The following is a 21,728-nucleotide window of genomic DNA, read 5'->3' on the forward strand; positions in this document are numbered from 1 at the left end:
TGTGAAATATCATTTCATCAGGAAGACAAGCGACTTGAGCTTGTGAAGGTGCATACTGATGATAATCCTGCAGATTTGCTCACTAAGAGCTTGCCTACAGAGCGGTTTGCACATTGCCGCCACATCATGGGATTAGGATAAGACCATTCTTATTTTATGGTCTTGTATACAGTAACTGTATATTGCTGTAATTTTTATTCTTTTCTCCCCTTTAGGCACATTGGCCTTTAGGTGGGAGGTTGTTGGGGTAAAGGCACATTGCCACCCCTTTATTAAAGATAAGACATCTATGACTGTCTTAAGACAGTCATAGGGTAAAACCTAATCCTAATAAAACTAATGAGTTTGTGGTGTGGCTCATCACTTCACACCCGCACATTTGAGTCTCTCACTCTTTCTCACTCTCTCCCCCTTTGCTCTTCTCCCTGTTTCCTTCCCTCTCAGCACATTCTCTAGAGTGACAAGACCACTAGAAATAGAAGTAAGAGCAACTTGCCGAATGCCTTTCACTGTACATGATACGAGGAAGATTTCAAGGATGAGGGAATGCATCCACCAATGTGTCAAACATCTAGTGCAACTACTGTCACAAGTTTGGATACTATGAAAGAGATTGCCACAAGAAGCAGTACGACCAAGGCGGTCAATCCAATAGTAATTGAGGGAATTTTCGAGGTAGAGGAAATCATCGTGGTGGACATTCTAGTCACAGTCATTTTGCAAATGAACATGGGAATATGTTTCTTGCAAATGAGGAAATGCAGCAAACTGATACAATGTACCTAGACTTTGATTTCAATCCCAAAGAGGATTACAGCTATCATGTCGACCAAGTGGTGGCACATGTGACTGTCCCCCCCTTAGATGTATGCTCTAGTGAGCTGAATAACTTCCTGCTAGAAGTAATGTGGTTGCTGGCACCACTATCAAAGAATCAGGCATCGGATACATTAGAAAATGTCATGTAAGCATCATGAACATCAAGATTATACTGACATGTAACCAAGAAATCCCAATGCTGGTCTTGTGCAAAATTAGCTGATCATGTCGATCGTCTGGACTATCGTTGCATCTCTTCTTCTTCTTGTTATCCCCCGAAGAAGAGGCACCATGGGAGTGACCAACATGTGAATGAGGAGGTTCACCAGCTGAAACCTTGCCTTTGCCAAAGGCTAGATCACCCGTAATAGAAGCATTGCGATTTGCACGGCTTTGTTCCTCCTGAAGTAGAAGAGCAACCAGCTGGTCACAAGAATATTTGTTGGCATTTCCACCGGCAACCAACCTCAATGTAGTAGCAAAGCCCTGATAAGAGTTAGGCAACCCATCAAGGGTATAAGAAACAAGAGGAGAATCAGGCACCACCTCATGAATATTATCCCATTGCTCTTTCGAATTCTTCACATAGGTAAGATAGGCATCCATGTCACCACCCTCTTCAAGCTTTAAGTCCTTTAATTGCTTGCGGAGATAGGCAACCCTCGCCTCATTCCGAACCTAATATAAGAATGCAAGCTGATCCCATGCTTGCTTTGTTGTCTTGCAAGACCGGATATGAGGGATAATGACCCTTTAAACTGAAAGAGCAATCAATGACCATCCCACTGAATCTACTCTTGTGTAGGAGGCAAAGTACTTGTAGTAGAAGATGCAGCTGCTCCAGAAGTAGCATTAGACCCATCACCTGAGGAGCCTGAAGCAGTACTTGTAGCACCAGAGGCGGTAGGTGTAGCACCAGAATTGTGTGTAGGCCTGGCCTCAGAGCCAGAAACAATGTGCCATAAATTCTTGGCAACCAATACATGCCCCATCATGTAATGTAAGCCCACATGGGGTAATTTGTGCCATCAAGCTTGTCCTCAGTCCCAAGCATCCCAAACAAATCATCCTTGCTGCTAGTCATGGTGCTGAAATTCAAGGCGAATGCACCAACTGGCAAAGCAAATGAGAGGAAGGCAACCTCTCAAAATCAAGTTGCAAAATTCTGCTCAAGCTTCAAAGCTTATCACTGCAAAAGACTCTGCTGTCCCAAGGTGTACCTGTTGCAAAAAATTCCCAAAAGGCAACACGAGGTCTTCCAAGGCAATACGGGGCCTTTCCAAAATGCAAATGAAGCAAAAATTGGAAAGAACCAATGTAACCAAGGCTTACCCAATGATGTAGCCCGAGAATACAGCAGGGAAAAAGCTCCTGATGTGAGTAGAGGTAGTCAACCTTGGAGGAGAGGTGAAAATGAGAGCAAATGGCAATGAGAGATGCCAAGAGAGGGCTGGAAATGACAATTACAGCAAGAGAAAGTGCTCCCATGAGGCCGAGAGCACTTGGAAATGAGAGGAGAGTGATCCAATGGAGGGAAACTCGCAGCCCCAGGCAAAGGGGAGCCAAGTGAGAAGGAATGGGCTCAAGGAAAAGCTTCCGGATCGCTTGAACAATCTCCAAATGTCTTCAACAACCGACACGCAGCACGAGACAGCTAGTCAGAAAACACTTCAAGGCTAGTAGCATCCAAGTCCCTCGCAGCATAACTGTCATATAAAGATTGCTTGAGGGACATTCTGAAGAAAGCATATGCCTGAGGAAACTGTTGTCCCATCCTAGAATGCAATCTCTGTGTCCAAATAGTGCATAGAACCCAAAAACGAGCCCAGTGAAAGAAAAGGAGGAATGGAGACATCTGAGATGAGAAGCATCCAAACATCCAGAAGAGTTTCCCGAATCTGATAGAGGGAAACCGAAGGCGCAGCAAATGAGAGACATGAGTGATCAATATCTGAGAGTGCGGGCAAGACCATAACAAATGGGGAACTGTCTCTCGGTGATGAGAGCAACGGGGGCAGGAAGGGGAAGCAATGCAATGTGCTGCCAATTTCACCCCAATGGAAAAAGCTTCCACTATACATCTCCAAAAGAAAAGCCTCTGTTTCAATGGCAATTTAGCTTTCCAAAATTTTTTGAGTTGTGATTGGGCCTATCCATATTCCAAATAGTATTGGCATGCTTATCAATCCATGGCGGTGGAAGAAGAAATCTGTAAACCATCGAGGAGGCCAGATTATGCATTGAAAGTGAACAGGTAGCAGGAGATAAGGAAGTCAGATTCCAATCCAGTAATCTGTCCTGTACAAACAGTGGAGGAACAGGAACAAATGGCTGCAACATAGTTGTAAGTATTCTCCAAATGGGCCTATGATGCAGACCCAAGGGGAATGTCCTGCAAGCTTGTGGAAATGAAAGCACATAACCGTGTTGATCCACAACATCTCCGACAAATCTTATGCCCAATTTCATAAGATTATATGCTTTAATAGGAGCCTGTAAGGCAAGAGGCGAGTCAAACACCTTGCTCCAATGGATGCTTTCCAAGCGAAGAGAATTACCATGATGGGAAGAAGCACCTGACCATTTAGCATAAGAGAGAATTCTCTTCCAATCATGAATAAAAGCAGTAGAAACAGGACAACCAGGAATTTTCCCCTGAAATGTGGTCATGACTGCTTCCCAGTGATCTGTAATCCAATGCCCATATGCATGGGAGGTCATGTTTGCACACATAGCTGCTAGCATAATAGCCCATGGCTGTTTTTGCTGTAAAAAATCAGCAATCATAGTGCTCTTTCTTGCCAACATATGAAACTGAAGATTGAGAATATTCAGTCCCCCATGAGTCTTAGGAGAACAAACAGACTGCATGGGAAGTAGTCGCAAAGCCTTTTTGTGAGATTTGCTTTTCCAAAATATCTCCATAGCCTGGGACATATAGGAAGCCAAATGCTTAAAAGACCAGGGAAGAAGAGGCAGATAAAATTGCACATATGCCATAATGATAGACTGTACTATCCGAAGTCGAACATGTAGAGGCCAAGTGGACAAATGCCAGTATTCCAGCTTCTTGTTTATCTTTTGAAGCACCCATTTGAGCTGTTGTTGAGGGGTGATATTCCAGCCAATGGGATACCCTAAATGCCTCACAATAGTATGGGAAGAGATAATGTGGCGTGGCCAGAGAAGTGCGTGCCAATCAGCTTCTTTCAATGCTAGAAGATTTGATTTCTGAAAGTTAATATGCAGTCCAGCAGCTATGCCAAAATCGTTCAGAGTATGCATCAAATGAGAGAGAGCATTTTGAGAATTCCTGGGCATGAAATATGAATCATCAGCATTTTTTTGGGGGTAAAAGAGATATTTCATTCAGGAAAATGTACATTCATACACACTCACACACACACACACACTTTTTTTTGGGGGTAAAAGAGATATTTCATTTAGGAAAATGTATATTCATAGCTGTGCAAAGTGGGACAGCTACTACTCAGAACTATAAAAATAAAAGACTTCTAGCTGGGCCTGAGGAAGGTCTCCATAGGAAAGAACATACTGAAGAAACCGAAACAAAAGAAGCTCGAAAAGAGGGAAAGACATCCATAGAAGGGTTCTCATACAGTCGAAGAGTACGGGCATGGTACAATGATTAGAGCGCGTGCGCGCACACACATGCACACGTACGTGTGCACTTGCACACTCATGCACACATATAAACATACATGTCCATATACACATATTTATAGATATCGATACACACAGACACACACACACACACACACTTTTTTTTTATAAAAGTGAAATCATATATTTCTGTGTGGGAAACCTCAAAAGAGGTGAAAACCCACCATTAAGTACATAAGTAAAAGATTACGAGTGAAAATCCTGGGAAAAAACTTCCCATAGATCAGCGGAAAGTTAAAAAATATACATTAACCAGGGGGAGGATCAAGCAGTATATCCTCCATCTACACACACACACACACACACACACAAACTTTCTTTCGCGAAAATTTATATGTACCAGTATAATTGTTTTTCACGTACATCGAGAATATTGGTACTTGTGCTATGCAGAACGTTTTGTTCAGATCATGCAACCCTTGGATGGGACTGCATGATATGGGACACGTAGTCTTACCTTTGAGAGTAGTGGCCTGGGTTGCTTGACCTCTAGCGCAAGGGTGATCCTCAAATGTGTCCCAGAATTGAGTACTAACTTTTGGTTATCTTGTAGGTGTGTGTGGACATAGAAACCTCCAGTTTAGTGGTGACTAACCTTGAGGGGGTGTCCCATTACTAATCTTGAGAGGGTATTTCAGTAAGGTTGATACTGGAGCTAGTATGGATGAGGTTATCGCATGGATAGAGCTGATCTAGGAAAAGCAAGGCTTATTCAAGAAAATTGAGGCTTTATGCAGAGGCAAGCTGCACAAGGCAATGGCTCAAATCATGGTTGTTTGCAGAGGAATGTTCCCGGAGAGCACAGGACTTGTTGGCCCAAGGAGTAGTAGGCTGGTGAAGGTCATGAGGTGTAGGATGCATGACCTGACCGTCAGTCAGAGTAGCCTCCTCGGTGGTCTAGACCTCAAGCTTGGGGGTGGTTTGAGGTACTAAACCTAGGGCTGGAAGGTGAGCTTGCTAGCTCAGCTGTCAGAGGTCCTGCTACCAAATGACTGTTGTTGGTTTGATATGCTAGGGTAGTGGATTCTTACTCAAGAGTCTAGTAGTTGAAGGTGTAGGTATTATCCAGCTCATCTAATGTGGAACTGTGGAATTTGGACAACATTGGACCCTCAAAATGAATATCAACGGAAACTCAATTCTTATACTCACATTCTCCAGACTATGCCAAAGTACTATGCCAAAGTTATAGTCATGTGGCTGCTTTCTGGTTGCATAGTCAAGCTAGAAAGGGTGCCCACCACATTCTATTTGCTTTCCAGACTGCATAGGAATAAAAATATCATGTTCTAGATGCCTCCTAACGTCCACCATACACAGAAAAAAGTTTGTCAAAGTGTGCGACCTGCGTTTTTTGTAATTTCCCTGCATGGCATTGTGGCAACTGGGTTTAAATCCTGGTTGATCCTGCATATAGCTTTCGACATGGGAGATACATATGTTATCCTGGTCTCTGCACAGATATAAAGAATTTTAATGGAATAAGCAAAGTTCAGAGATCCAATCAGGGCATTGCGATGATCTCTGTCTTGATTGTCAAATGTAGTGGTATTTTCCTATGGGATAAATTTTTGATGTCTTTTACTTTTTACGTGCTATGACTTTGATCTATCTCATAAAGCAAAAGTTTTTCGTCTAATGAGGTCTCTCAATCTTATACTGTTTTGCCAGGTATTTGTCTTTAGGCAATTTAAGAGATGCAAATCGGTTGATGTATGAGGTTAAACATGGCTTGGGCAATCAAGCTTTCCCAGATACTCCGCTTATGCACTTCATAAAGTATCTATTGCTTACGTAAGTTTGTGTCAGGTCAATTTCGAGTTTATTATACTCGACTGAAAATCCCAGCCTCTATTTTTATTTTTATTTTATCCTTTGAAGGTTTTCTCAGTTTTGTTTTTTCATTCTAAATTGCTCTGTTGATCTGTGGGAATTTTCATGGCCTTGCAGACATACTACGCTCTTTATGATGTTCCTTATTCAAAGCTGTGTTTGTTATTGGAGTGCAGGATGGAACGGGATGCACTACCCCTGTTTCGCATGCTGCGTGAGAACTACAAGTCTTGTATTGAGAGAGATTCCTTTCTGGATGAGGTATGGACTGAGACTTGGTGTAATAATGATGTTGTTCAGTGCTTGTGGGATATACTAATTGTCTGTTTGCTCTTATCAGTGCCTGGATGCCATAGCTGAAAGGTTTTATGGTGTGCACCGTAGAAATGGCCTGCAAGGCATGCTTGGAGACCTTGTAAAGGTATATTGTTGTTTCTTTACTTCAAAAGTTTTTTAATTGGGTAATGGGATTTTTATTGTGAGACACCTAGTGACAATAATATACCAGTTTTTCATCCTGAACAATGTGTGACATAAGTAGTTTCTGTTTGTGAGTTTGTGGAGCATTAATTGTTGATATTGTTACTGGTAGATGGCCTGTATGTACTGCAAGATCCCATTATGAAAAGAGCTATGTATGTTCTTTTTTTGGTGTGTCTATCTGCCATTCTAAAATGTACTCCTTCCTCCCAGAGAGGTTTAAATCTCCCACCATAGTCACATGGAAATGTCTTTCTCGGGTTTCAACTTTCCATAGCTATTGAAACCGTGGAATCTGACGAACATTCCTTTGGAACTATCCACATGTCATGCTCTAACTTACAAGAAATAATCAAAGAGCTAGCATAACAAACCATGAAGATAGCTTTAAATAGTGAAGCAGGTTCAAAGATACATCTGGATTGATTTGTGGATCTTTGCAAATTATATGTATCTATGTGACACGGTTTTAGCTTCAGTTATGTTCCCATCCTTGTTCCTGTTTATTTCCCGTGTTTGGGATGTCTTTCTGCTTCCCTTCTTGTCATTGTTTTACTATCTTCTCATACAAAAATCAATATGAAAAAGGCTCTATTGCATTGGAACATTCTTGCCCCAGGACTTCTCATGGCTTGTATATTGCTGTTAATCTTACATATAGGATCAGTTGATGGTTTGGATGGTAAAGTGTTTGTAACCCATTGTAAGTTTTCTAAAACCAAGGCGTATCTATGTTTAATTGGATTGATGCCCTTTATTGAATCAGCCAATTCTCCCTATAGCAGCCGATAATGTGGATATGTTTGGTAAGTTTGATTCATGTCGTATTGGCAAATTCCATATCATATGTAACAGCATAAGGGACAGGGATTCTCTGCCTGGTTCACTTTGTAAAGGTTCTTGTATTTGATACTCCTCTAATCCACTATATGGCCTTGTCTGAGAAATTTTGTGTTGCACGCTTTATATATCACTCAGGGAACTCCAAGGCAAATGTTTACTGGATTGTCTGTTTTTGAGTGAAGCTGTGACATGAGGCAGAAGAAATTATCAGGAGAAATGTTGGATTCCTTATATAGCAAAGTCATTTTAGCTAATTTGTTTCTCTCTAAGTCTGGTGAGACTCTCTGTTCTACAATTCATTGTTGATGCCTTAGACATTATCTCACTCTTTTCTTTTTGTGGTGATATCATAGATGTTTGTAGCAGACTCAAACAGTTAAAAGTCTCCCGTTGTGGCCAAGCTCTTACCTGGCCTTAAGAACAACCATTCTTGTGGTGGAAGAAATCTCTCTGCAAGTGTGACATGGGAGGCTGATTTACTCACTGTCATTACAATCAGCTGTGGGGACGTGTACTGCTATGTAGGCACCAAGGATGACTTCTGATGTGAGTTTCACAAGAAATATCTGATGCTTCCCTTATTTTCCCCCCCAAATCAGCATGGATCATTTGTCATATTATATGAATGACAAGCACATGCACTCATTTTTTTTGTAGAGGAAAATTTGCATATAGTCAATATGGAGATTGTGCCATTTTGAGACAACAACTGAGATAAATTTTTCCCAGAGTCTTGTGAGGTATTTTATTTGCTAATGGACGCGTCATGAGTTGTATTTTCTTGTTATATCTATTGAGTTTGCTGAAAACAGTATATTTACGTTTGCCCAATAAAGATTAAAGGTTCTTCTTTTTGCACAAATAATCTCTCTCTCTCTCTCTCTCTTTGCTGAGCAAGATCATTGAGGCCATTGGAGTGAAGCATAAAAGATGCATGAGTGTTGCGTTGTTGGAGTGGAGCGTAAAAGAAGCAGGAGTGTTGCGTTGTTGGACCATGAGGGTTCACTGCACCTGTCTCTTCATGAGCGGTGAGTATTTGATATTTGTAGGTAGCAGATTGACGTGTGGTGGCATGTCCCAAGGTACCCACGCAATCAGTTGGGACCATCTTTCGATTGTGGGCCTGGAAAGGCTCTCAACGGATTACTCAAGAAGGGTCTCTGTTATGAGTAGCTGAACTAGCTAGGCCTTCAATATGGCAAATTGACCAAAACTTTCAGGGTGGGCTTTTTCCTGCATGCCTATGTCATCAAATTCACAATGAACGTGCTTCCTGCATGTGCAGAGCTGTCCATGTCAAGTGGAGAGTACAGTCAAACTGGCCCCTGAGCAGAGTGTCACTCTGTGCCCAAGCTGACGGCTATACTGGCCCCAGGGAAGGTCCTCCTCAGAAAAAGCTGGGAACCCCCCCCTGGGTCCACACCAGGCCCCACGTTGTCAACACAGTTACACAAGGCTGCTTTCGGTCCCCGAAGTTGGGATTCCAGCCCTTTGGCTCCCAGGGAGCAACCACTCAACCCCCATCTCCATCTCAACAGCAAAGGAACAGAGGAATCGATTAAACTGAGTTGTCGACCTATACGCCCCTGCTGACAAACTGAGCACAAAAAAATCTAACCACAAGCTGAAAACTAAATAACTAGAAATATTTGCAGCTCTCATATTTCTAGCAAACTGTACTTCTCTGCGATCTCACCAAATAATCTGCCAGAAAGATAGAAATTGCAGGATTAATTGTCAATCATCGATTCTCAAATCTCGATGTGGACATTCGACAACATTTAGTTGAGTCATGCTCTTTGGAGGATGTTCTTGGCTTTCCTTAGACCTGCACATACCGTGGTGGATACTTTTTGGGAGATTCTAACGAGCATTTCAGCACGGCATATTTGGAGATCCAGATGGGTCCCAGATCCACCCCTCGCACACATTGGCTAGTTTTTTGGACAGAAATCGTACACACTTTGATGGCCATTTGTGGGCACTGGTCTTCCTAGGTGGCTTCTGCCACAGGAACCGTTTTCCTCAGGGAGTGGAGTGGCTCACTGTTTTTCTCGGTGTCCACTGTGGGGTTGAGGTGGCTCTCCTTGATGAGCACGCTTTTTGCCCACTTCTGGTTTTTGGTTTCTCATGCCTTACATGATGTATTTTTGCCATGAGCGAAGACTTTGCTCTTGGGTTTTCCTTCATACTTACAGAAGTCGCTTCATTGAAAACAAACAAAAAATAAAAAAATCTTGATGCCGGTACAAACTCAGCCTTGGGGGAGGAACACATCTTAGTAGCTTGTTGTATTGATAATTTAGTTATCTGCAGATTATCTTCAGAGCAAGCAAGTAATAGTTACGTCAGCAAACCAACAAATCAGCCATAGTTTAGGTAAACAAACAGGGCAAGCTAGGCCAAAAATCAAAGAGAGATCTCAAAATACATATTCGTTGTGGGCAGTGATTGCTGGTCCCTTGTATGTTTCTTTGCTGTTGTGTTGGAGGGTCAAAAGTTGAATCATGTGTACGCTATCAGTTGGGGAATGCGCATGTGAAAGGTCCCTCAAGGTTGAAAGAGAATTTTAAGGCATCATGCCTTAGAGATCAAGGAAGCCAAAGGCCCTTGAGGATACATCTAAGAGACTTATGGGGGTTGAAACCACCTCCATTTTTGTAGGAGCCATGCAGGACAGCTTTTCTACTACCAAGAATGCCTTGTCGCAATATTTAGAAAGCTTGGAGACATTTGAAACAGAGAATGAAGCATTCAAATTTGTGCAGATTGAGCAAGTTGATGCAATGGCTGATATGAAGATTTAGAATACAAAGTTAGGCTGAATTCGATGCATCCAAAATTGCAAATGCAAATAATGCTAAGGGCTGAAAGAAAAAAAGAAAGAAAGAAAGTTCATTAAAGTCTTTGGAAGACCGATGGGCCTATGAGACTGTGAAAAACCTGGTACAAAGGAGCTGTGGTGGTGGAGCTACTAAACGAGCGTCCACACCAATGCAAATGCAAAAAATGCAGAATGTCAGTACTAAATCTTAAGTACAACATAGTCATGTCATGTCGGTGGTCGACTATCTCATCATCATCATCATCATCATCATCATCACCATCAAGACATCAGGGTGGATGAGGCAATGGGGGCATGAAATCGGCGATAGAGTGCTGTCGGCCACTCAAAGGTGCAGCCCTGGCATATGTCTACTGGTCATAGCTATGCGTCTAACCAGGACTACTGTGACCCCCGTCGGGCGAGACCCGACTCTAAACATGGAGGAGATGTCCCCAAGTGTGATCTCTGTGTCAACCCTTTGTTTGAGCTGTCGGGTCACGGTCATGTTGAGGCCTCGTCCCTTGGGTGTCCATGTGATCTGGCTGGAAAACTTTGTGATAGAGCTCTGAGAGGGATCAACCAAGATAAAAGTCTGCTCCTGTCTCTGTGCTCGAAGTATCCTCTCGCGGTGTCTGAGTGCCTCATGAACGAAACTTGCCAAACATCGTTGGTCTGGTTAGTAGATGACCCCATAGTTGTCTCTGAAGAGGCAGTGGAAACGTCCGCGGATCTCATTGAAGATGAAGTGCTCCTCTTTCTCAACCTCCTGCATGTCACACAAAGTGCATATGTGCCTCTCCTTGGGTAGTCGCTCTACTTTGTCGCTCTCGATACAAAGTCTATGTAAGTAGACCCGAAACTGCCCAAGTGAGATCCTCATTGAGTGGGGTAAGTAAATCTGAGTGTATCTTTTTGGGTCAATGAAACCCTCCGTTGTGCTATGTAAGAAAACGGTAATGTCTAAGTGCCTCTGTGTGATAGGAGGGTAGAAAACGGAGCATCCATGCTGTACTTGAATGGAGGTAATTTGTCCATGTGGAGCCCCAGTCCCTCAAACCATCTCTCTGTGCATGCATACCAGCACCTCTGGTCTCCTGCTATTGCAAGTGCCATAGAAGAGGACAGTGCTAGCCATGGTACCCTGCTATGCCCCGAGGTGTAATCCCCATACTTCCTGACTCGGTACAAATACCTGATGACTTGAAATGCAGCATCTAGCTATAATGGGGGTGACCCAAACTCCGCCCGAATGATCTGGTGAGGAACGGATGGCTTACCATGGATCATCCGTGATAACATGAGAACCTGTAGCCGCTCCATCCTGACCCACTCTGTATCCGACAAGTCTGGCCCCCAGCATGGACTACCATGCATCCTGTTGGACGGACCAAGGACTCAAAAAGCAACCCTTTGGTCTGTGGATCTTGAAAGTGAGAGCAGAAGCACTACCTCTCTAGTCTAGCCAATGAAGCATATCCTCTGCTCAAGCGTGCCTACATCGCGGGTCTCATAGTGAAGATGGGTACGGAAAAGTCGACTCCAAGATAAGTGTATGATGAAACTACCTCGACAGGTGATCCATCAAATGCGAACTGCTCCTGGTGCATGACGGCTCAAGTTGTCTTGAAGATCATAACCTTGGTTTTATCCAGGTTGACCTTTAAATCATGAGACTCACAAAAGGACTGTAGTGCATCAAGGTGTCTCTGGAGCCCCTCTGTTGAGGAAGACAAGAGAGCCACGTCATCTACGTAAAGCAATATCTAGATCAGCATGCTCGTAAGAGAGCAACCTACCCCCCTGTGTCTGCATCACTGTCTCAAGCTCGTCAATGTAGAAGCCAAACAAGGTAGGTGATAATGGATATCCTTGTTTGAACCGATAGTGCTCATGATCTTGTCTGTCCATCCAAATCCTACCCGGACTCTGCCTAAAATTCTCATAAAGTGCCATGACAGCCCAAATGATTTCATGGTCGTAACCCAAATCCTATAGGTGTCGTATGAGGTGAGCTCTTGGAACTGTGTCAAATGCCTTGCGGAAATCCACAAAGCAACAATAGACCCTCTGCTTCCGTGTCCTCGCCTCCTCGATGATACATCTGAGCGTGAGAATGTGGTCCATGGTCCCATGATCACGCCAGAATCCGGCATGTCCTGCTGCTCTAAGTCCTCGACACTCCGTAAATCTGCTGACCTCGAAATCAAGTATTGATGCATAAATCTTGGACATGACATGTCCAATCATAATGGTCCTTTAGTTCTTCAGGCTCATGGGATCCCCTGCCTTGTGAATGGGTGAGAGAGTGTTAATTGTCCAAGTGCGTGGAAACCCTAGACAAGCAGCTTCATTAAATAGCTTTGCTAAGATCAGGGCTAGGAGATTAATTCCATATGCAATGAACTTAGTGCATAGTCCCTCATCATCCTTTGCTCGGCCATTATGAAGTTGCATTACGGCATCCTTTACCTCCCCCCTAGTGAAGAGGCTGCAAGATGTGGGGTGTGGCATATGTGAGAGGTTAGGGACTGGCTGATTTGGGATATCATAGAGTGTGCGCACATAATCAAACCACACCTAAGTGTCATGAGTGGTGGGGGACCGCCGTCCCTCCAGAAATCTCCGCCAAAAGTCCTTAGAGTTGTTACTGAACTGAATGTTCAGTAGCTCCTCCTTATTCCGGTAAACAAAGTCTAGTTTCTTTCTGCGTACCAGACGACGATACTCGCGTAGCATCTCTAGTTTGCTCAAAAGATTGTTTTTGGTTTTGAATCTGAGCTGACGGCATAAAGCCTTACACTCATCATTGTACTAGCTATTACAGGGTACGATTTCAGGGGGTGGTAGGCAGGTGGAGCGAGTGGTGTGGAAAAAAAGTAGGTAGATGAGTGATCGTGATGAAAGCATATATCATGGTAGGTGGAGTAAGAACTCAGCAGGGTGGAAAGTGTTGCGTGGCGGGGAGTAGAAATGCTAAAGAAAAGATAGGTATGATTAGCCCTTGGAGGGAGAGGTGTTATAGTAAAGTCAGTGATGCAAGATGTGAAGGCAGGGAATCCCATGATGTAGTCCTATGGAAAGCACATGAAACCACCTGATGTGGGCCATCTGTCAAGACCATTATAAATAATGAGAATATGCATCCTGTTGGCCCATAAGATGTGAACGGTCCTCGTCTGTCAGTCAAAACCCGTAGCATACTTGCCTCCTCAAGGTCAATGTCTGGGAGTAGAGTGGAATCATTCCTGAAGTTGAGGAGTGGTGCCTGATGAGCGCATGTCCTCACGTTGAAGTCCCCAACTAGGACTTCTCCGCAGCTAGAGAAGTCAACAATGGACTGATAAAGAGCAACAAATGGAGATGTCTCATCCTCACCTCAAATATCTCTTGCAAAGTGGGAGGTCTTAGGGGGGAATTACCGAACTGCAACAAACAAATCTCGACTGTCCATGTGCCGAATCCGGATCCAAAGAAACCTGGAATGTGCATCTCTCTGCTCCATTGAGATGGCCTCCAAAAGAACTGCGACTCCTCCTGTATCCCTCATCTCATCTCTGTAGGCAGACTTCCATGCATACCCCCACTGACTACTAGTAGTGGGCACTCGGGACTCTGATGTGTCTCTGTATAAAAGAAATATATGAAGTGAGAATGTTGATACAAAGAGATGCTAATTTCTAACATGTGTTTGCTACCGGAAGTGTGCTTATAAAGATTTTAACTTAATTAACATTTAGAAATTTAGATTACCTTTAGTGCTACCCTTTGTTATGGCTGAGTTTGCCCTTCACCTTTGGAAACCTGACAGAACCTCAAATGCCACCATGACTGGGAAACCCGTACCCAAGCCTGATACTGCTCTAGAATCTTTTTGATTGCTGGTGCCGAACTTCCCGGATCCTCTTTCACCGGATTGAATCGGGAAATAGATAGATAATCTTGATATATCCGAATCAATGGATACAACATGAAGACTTTTGTATAAATGGATGTTGAAATATGCATTGATGTGTGGGTGTGTTTGTAAGCATATATGTATACTATGATCATGCATGATGGGTCATGGATTTTGACCATGAGAGTAATTGTCAGGAGATTGAAAATATACATTGTAATGTGTTTTCAAAGGATGAATTTTGGGCATGTTCTTGGATTTATCTAGATATATGTTCCTGCCATATTTGTGGACATGAAAAATTAACCTTTGAAGTTCTCATCCATGCGGCTTGTAGATATTGTGATAAATTCTTTCTATCTTAAAGTGGTGTGTTGCCCAGCTTAGCTTGTCTATGCATTTTTCACTTAAAACACCCTTTGGGAAGAGACTAAAATGAAATTGTATAGTCTTCACAAGCAGTTGTAGCTTGAATGAAGTCAATGTGGACTACTTTTTTATTCGCGTTCTCCTTTAGTAGCGTTTGTCATGGTTGAGTCTTCCCTTCATCTTGACAGAAACTGAGCACTCAGACCTCTATCAAAGGATGCTCAAGTATATGTGGGTGTGGATTTGTTTGTGGCCTCGAACTTGTAGTGACCTTTGAGAAGAAGGGACAACCTCTCCAGTTCCCCCTCTTGGCAAAAGAATTGAACACCCCGACATAGTCGACCAAATGACCATCAAAATGTGTACAAAGTCTCCAAATACGTGAGATGGGTTGACATGGGCACCATCATGTGCCTAGGTGCATCTAGATATGTAAATATGCCATGATGCATGGTTGGCTATAATCTCACAATGTGTGTCCATTGATGCATGTGCTGGTCTAAAGTGTCTTGCCTTCCTCACCTAAGGTGCCTAGAGGCAAACAAGGATAGAGAATTGATTCATAAATGCAAAGAATGCACTGCTATTCTCTCCATTGCTTTTGGTTAGCTAACAACAATCCTTGTCATTTGAATGGGGAAAGAATATGGATGCACACTTTTTAAGGAGCAACTATGTGGATGTTTTCCCGCTAGAACCCTAAAGACTTCCTTCAACATGCCAAAAGTTGCCCTATTTGTGTTCCCCGTCTTGCTTGGAAATTGGGTTAGTAAAAAGGTTATGGGATTTTTAGCAATAGGGAGAGGAAGGAACAATGTCCTAGAGAGCATAGCTCAACCAAATAATGTTGAATCAAAAATGTCAAAGAGGAGCTATTCATCTCATAAAACACCTGAGACCTAAACACAGAGAATCAAGCCAAGAGCCCCAAATGATGAAGAAAGTATAGGGAGCAAATCTACTTAAAAGTCCACAGTCTCCTCCCAAACAACCTAGCATATTTGCAATCCCATTGGTAATGCTGAACGGACATGTTTAGCAAATAGACAATGCAAGCATGAAGAGGATGTTCCAAATTAAAAAACAAAATAGGGGGGAATATTTGCCTAATGGTGACTTTAGAGCCTTCTCTAAGTTGTCTGGGCTAATACTTGCATCTTTAAGTTCGATAAATTCTCTCAAAAGTTAACATAAATTTCGCATACAAGCTCTGAATTCAACCCTGCAAGTACTCAATAAGGAGACCCATCTATAACGTTTGACTTTTCAAATTCTAGCAATTTTAGCTTAAGTATGCTTAAACACATTGAAGCGTTAAAATTGATAGCACGGGCTAATATTTATAGGGGAAAGTTTTGTCCAATGATATACACTTCCATAGCTGTGTTCTTGAAAGATTCGCCCAATGACGACCACTTCCATACTGTATTCCCCTCATATTTGTTACCCTTGTCCTAAACATGGACCTCCATTGATTTATTACAATCCCTCAATGGATAGAAAGCCAAAAGAAAAGTGTGAATTTTTTATTCTATGGAGGCTTCAAGAGCCTTCGCCCAAAAAAGAAATCTAATGTCGATCTAATGGCTCTCTCGACTTCTAAAATTTTTATCTACTCATCTAATAACAATCTTTGATCCGAATCACTGGCAATTTGCTCCTAATTTCCTGTAGAAAATTCCTAGCAATAAACCTCTCCATCCCTGTTCTTCACCTCTCCTACTAATCACCCGTCCATTACCTAAATTTACATAAGCTAATTGCCCCTATTAACCTAAGCTAATTGGTCAACCTCCTTGCCTCTCCCTCCCTCCTTGCGCTCATCCTCCCTACCTATCTTGCTTCGTCTCCTCTCCCTCCACTCATCCCCTCCCTCCCTCCCTCGACTCAGCACCCCGCTTCCTACCTCTCCTTCCCTTAGCCCCACTTTCGCTCCCTTTATCCCTCGACTGAGGCCCCCACCCCTTCCTCCCTCTCCTTTTATTGACTTAGCCCACCCCCTCTCCCTCGATCCCCCCCCTCTCTTTCCTCAAGACAAAGAGATGAATTTCCTAGTGCCTCCAAAAGAACTACAATTAAAGTACACGAGGGTGCAATAGATTCGAAAGATCAAGGAACGAGGAGCACTATCCATTCGTGTGGAGGGGCTATTGAGAGCTACTGACGCGTGACAAAGTTAGCTTATTCATTGCCATAGGAGGGGCTACAGATAGCGCATGGAATGGAGGAGCAAGCGATCATGGAGGATTGCCGGAGGGAAGGAGGATAAAGCGACCAGGGAGACGAGGCAGAGAGGAGCAAGCGATCAGGGAGGATTGCTCATGGAGGAGAGCAATCAGGATCAAAGTCGGAGGAGGAAGGGGAATTTTGTAGCTAGGTCGGGCCAGGTTTATTCACAGCATGGAAGAAGCTAGAAGAAGCGAGAAGTCCTTACATTCCCTTAATTCAAGCTTAATTTTGTACATTCCCTTAGGTTAATACGTTTATCTCTATCCTCACACTCCCTCGCCTTTTACTAATTGCCTAATAAAACTCATCGGGGGCGCCTACTGAGAGCCTCTGGAAGGTTTCCAACCCCAAAGGCTACTCTAGAATCTCCTCGCATTGCTAGCATTGGTGGAAGAATGGAAAGCTCTTCTCATGGTTTCTTGCATCAAACCACTTCCACTCCTTGGGGTCTCACTACAAGAATTTTATCGGGGCACCCATAAATAAAAAACCCTCTAGAAGTGTGAAGGATTGTCCTTCACATGAGAGTCTAAATACCAACCAGAAGCCAAAGAATATTGCTCCACAATCCTGATAGCTTCAAAATGTGCATCGATGAGGATATCCTCATCCATGGGCCTAGATAACCTACCCATAAAGTGCACATCGAAGACCAATGCATCCCCATTTGTATTTATGCCTATCCTTGAAAATGTCCCCATCCATCTAACATGAGTGTGAGGTCTCTCATCTGTAAGGACCCAATCCAAGGGTAAAGTCACATCAGTCTCCTCAATCATCCTTTTGCTTCTTTTGAGGTGGTTAACCATGTGAAATTTGTGTGTTTGAATTAAAGTCTCCCAAGCCATCCTAGCTATGGCTTCAGCTCAACCATCAAGCCCACTACTCAATAAAAAATTCATGATCAGAGTCGTACCAACAAGAGAAAATAAACTAGGTAGTAGTAGCTCGTTGATAACTACTACTCTAGAAGCAAGGTCAAGACTAGCTGAACTCCAAAAGAGGAGTATTGTTCTAATGCTCTCCAACCCAAGAGTGAAATGTGTTGCGAGGAAGAGATGCCCACATCGACCTAATAGCCGAAATATCTAACGAAGAGACCCTTTGGATCCATGTGAATCCAAAATTAGCCCCCTAATCTAGGGTCTCCGCACTGATCCAAAAGACATTGAATATATTTCAATTAATAGGTAAATATGTTGCAATACAAAACAGATCCAAGGTTGTCCTAAAGTAGGTTATTAAGGGGAGCGACATTTGAAAAAATAGTAGGCATCTGGAAGCTCACTATCCAAAAGCTTCGCCTCCATCTAGTAGCTTGTGTAGCCATCCCTCTTTCACTATACATCCATTCTCTCTCTCTCTCTCTCTCTCTCTCTCTCTCTCTCTCTCTCTCTCTCTCTCTTCAGACCAAGGGTGGACCTATCTCTTCTTAAAAGGAGTAGGAATAACAAAATGAATCAGCCACACAAGAACGTGTTATTACGTTCCTATCTTCTCTATCCTTTTGGAGTATATAGAATCAACTTCATAAAAGGGGACACATACTTTCCAGGTAATGAAGTGATTTCAATTTGAAATTTGTCTCTCTTGAAGGTCTTTTGTTTCTTGACATTTTATGTTGCAGCAATGTTTTGGATGTGGACTATGGTCATGGGGGGATGCAATGCCTCAAGATTTGATTTGTCCATGCAACTTTGAAGGTTCATTGGTGTATGTTTGTGGTCTCTCTGGCTGGTAAATACATGTTAATGCGTGGCATGGCGGTATAGACCGATGGTTCTAGGTGACTCCTATTTACACGTATGAAGGGTAGTTTAAGCTTTGAGCCTAACTAATGCAATACATGATACAACACATGAAAGCCATGTTAGTTTCTCTTATCTATTTGGGTTTGTAGAGTCCAAGAGTATCTCCTTTTTTTTGTCAAAGTTGTAGGGTCCTTAGGTGTGTCGAATTGTCTCTGTACATAGCAACAAGGTTGGTAGGCATGAGCTATTTTTGTCCAGGATTAAAATGGCATTTTGGGTCTTCACCATGTTGCATATCTCTAGCATTTTTTAAAATAAAGGAAAAAATGTATAGAAATTTTTGGCCATGTGACTTTCATGTTAGAGAGTCTACTTGGTTATTGCATGTTGTTGTTGCATGATGCTTAGATAGAGTTGTGACTTCAAGTATTTGGGTAGAATTGAAGTCACAACTCTATCCAAGCATCATACACCAACATGAAACTACCATATCTCTAGCAACTTTTGGTCATGGGAGTTTTGTGTTAGAAATTCTACTTTATTATTGTATGTTGTTGTGTATGATGCTTAGATAGAGTTATGGCTTCAAGTCTTTGGATAAGTTGAAGTATCAACCATATGCTACATGTGATAATTAATAGAGAGAGAGAGATTTTCAAAGAGTTCTCGGGTTGCAATTTCTATCAATTGGTATTAAAGTGGTGTCTAGACCCTGCAACAAGTATTTTTGAGTGATTTTTTTCAAAGCTTGTCCAATGGATTGTTGGAAGAAGGAAAAGTTAGAAAGTCCCTGCTTGGTAGCTATCAAGACGGTTCCATCTCATGCAATTTTTTTATTAGAGAATTGTTTTTGGATCTAAGAAACCAAATGATGATGAGCCCGAGAATAGAAGCAATGCAATGAAAAAGCCATCTGAATTTTGGGTAAACTCTGGGCCAAGATTATTTTCACCATATTGATGTCTCAAAGAATGCAACATACAACTAGAGTATTTGGAAGCTCTTTTTGGCACTAAAATGAAGCACTCAAAAGAGTTCTTGAAGTAGGATCTGTTCAACTGAATATGGAAGAATCTAAAAGCCTTGATATCTTCTTGCAGCACCTACAATATGTGTTATAATAGTTAAGTGTTCTAAGTTCTAAGGTGGATGAGGAAGATTCTAAATTAATTCCACTCTTGGATATTTCTCAAAATATGTAGAGTTGGTGCCAATTCACCAGGTACTTCTAATGACCTTGATTTATTGATTTGGTTGCTTTGTTTTATGAATGCAAGTCTACAAATGGAAGAGTCAGCTTATGCAAGTAGTAGCCTGAAAAGCAATCTACAAGGAAGAAGTTCAGTGGCAAGGGAAAGGAGATGTTGAAAAGTTTGTATTATGTAAAGATGGTCATGAAGAAAAGTTCTACTATCAAAAAGCTTTTGACTCCAAATGAAAGCAAGGGAAATCAAGCACTTTGGAGGAGTTTGTAAACTTTTTAGTGTAAGGAGAAAGTTTGATTGTGAGACACTTGGGCTGTTTGAAGATCTCAATTACTATTTCTTTATTGCCTTACTCTATGTGAGTGGCATACTATTTCCTAGTTGTACATTGTATGGGTATGAAACTTTTGATAGTATTGGTTCTTAGTAGTGTCATGTGTGGAAACACCTTCTACTTGACCTTAATTTCTTCAATTTTTGTCATCATATTTTGTTTCTCCCAGCTCATGGGGGGAATCTTGGATGTGTGACCCTCAGAGGTCTTTTATTTCTTGACATTTTATGTGGCAACAATTATGTTTTGGACGCGGACTGTGGTCATGGGGGGATGAAATGCCTCAAGCTCTGATTGGTCCATGAAACAATGAGAAAGTTCATTTAAGCCTGTTCGTGGTTTTGCTAGCTGGCTAATACATGGTGTGCATGGCATGGTAGCACAAAGTGACAGTTCTAGCCAACTCCTATTTACATGCATGAAGGGAAGTTTAGGCTTTGAGCCTAGATATTGGAATATGTGATAGACAATACATGAGAGTCATGTTACTTTCTCTGATCTATTTAGTTCTGTAGAGTCCACAAAAAAGTAGCCCCAAGTAGCACAATTTTGGATTTCCTAGTTGCAGGGCTCCTTTTGGTCCAACCCTAATATACTATAGGGTACTTTTTTAGGACTCATTCAAGTATAAAACTTCAGAGACAATGTACACTCACCTCACAACATACCCAGGTAAAACACATATCGAATTCCTTGGGATATTCAATCAAATCTTAAAGCCCTAATTTTTTTATTTTTCTATTTTTTGGCACCAAAGTGTTCCTAAAACTCATCTAATACATCTAATGAAAATTTAAACCAAAAAGCTCCATGTATCTAGGAATCAAATCAGTGTGTTTTTGTAAAAAGTAGCCCCGAGTCGCATTATTTCGATTTCCTAGTTATAGGGTACTTTTTGGTCATGATTTTCATAAGATGCATTACATGAGCTATAGGAACACTCTAGTGCAAGTTTTAAGAAGCCTTTTTGGTCATTGTTTCAAATCTAGAAACCCTAATTTGATATTTATTATTTTGGTAGCCGTTGAAGACCATATAGATTTTTTTTGTAAAAATTAAATATAAAAAAAATAGAGGATATACATGGGAAATTGAATCAATGATGAAAAAATATGATATAAAACCTAAAACCCAAGCTCGAAAAGGAACATATGTTTCTTGCTTTGTTGTAAAGGACCTCAACTCCAATGTCTAACTAAAAACTCTTTATTGTTTGGTTGAGGTTCATGCTGACTTGATGCTTCTTCATCCTTGTCCCCAAACAATGACCCTTGCAAACCCAGGTTTTCCTGCTTGAACATCATGTACTCTGTTTTAGCATCCTTGATGGCCTTTTAGGTGGCATCTAAAATGATCAAGCTAGTGTCATCAAAGCATATGATCTCATTGTCTGTTGGATCAATGGGAGCTCCAAAGTCAATGACATGGTCACAAGTGTCATGTGAGAGTTGGAATAGGG

At 42.0% G+C, this 21,728-nt stretch overlaps 1 protein-coding gene across 1 annotated transcript in view; it reads left to right on the forward strand.

The window, feature by feature from the left end:
• Positions 1 to 8,500, forward strand: part of LOC147904562 (golgi-to-ER traffic-like protein) — an 84,777-nt gene extending 76,277 nt beyond the window's left edge. Inside the window, exons 9-12 of the mRNA XM_087394739.1 lie at positions 6,175 to 6,297; positions 6,513 to 6,597; positions 6,677 to 6,757; positions 8,013 to 8,500. Coding sequence (XP_087250865.1) covers positions 6,175 to 6,297; positions 6,513 to 6,597; positions 6,677 to 6,757; positions 8,013 to 8,039 — 316 coding nt within the window. The 3' untranslated portion in view covers positions 8,040 to 8,500. The remainder of the gene's footprint in view (positions 1 to 6,174; positions 6,298 to 6,512; positions 6,598 to 6,676; positions 6,758 to 8,012) is intronic.
• Positions 8,501 to 21,728: the final 13,228 nt, after the last annotated feature.

The sequence above is a fragment of the Dipteris shenzhenensis genome, chromosome 2, assembly GCF_047967505.1.
Source record: "Dipteris shenzhenensis isolate YYH24624 ecotype China chromosome 2, Dip_SZ_1.0, whole genome shotgun sequence".
Taxonomy (NCBI): Eukaryota; Viridiplantae; Streptophyta; class Polypodiopsida; order Gleicheniales; family Dipteridaceae; genus Dipteris; species Dipteris shenzhenensis.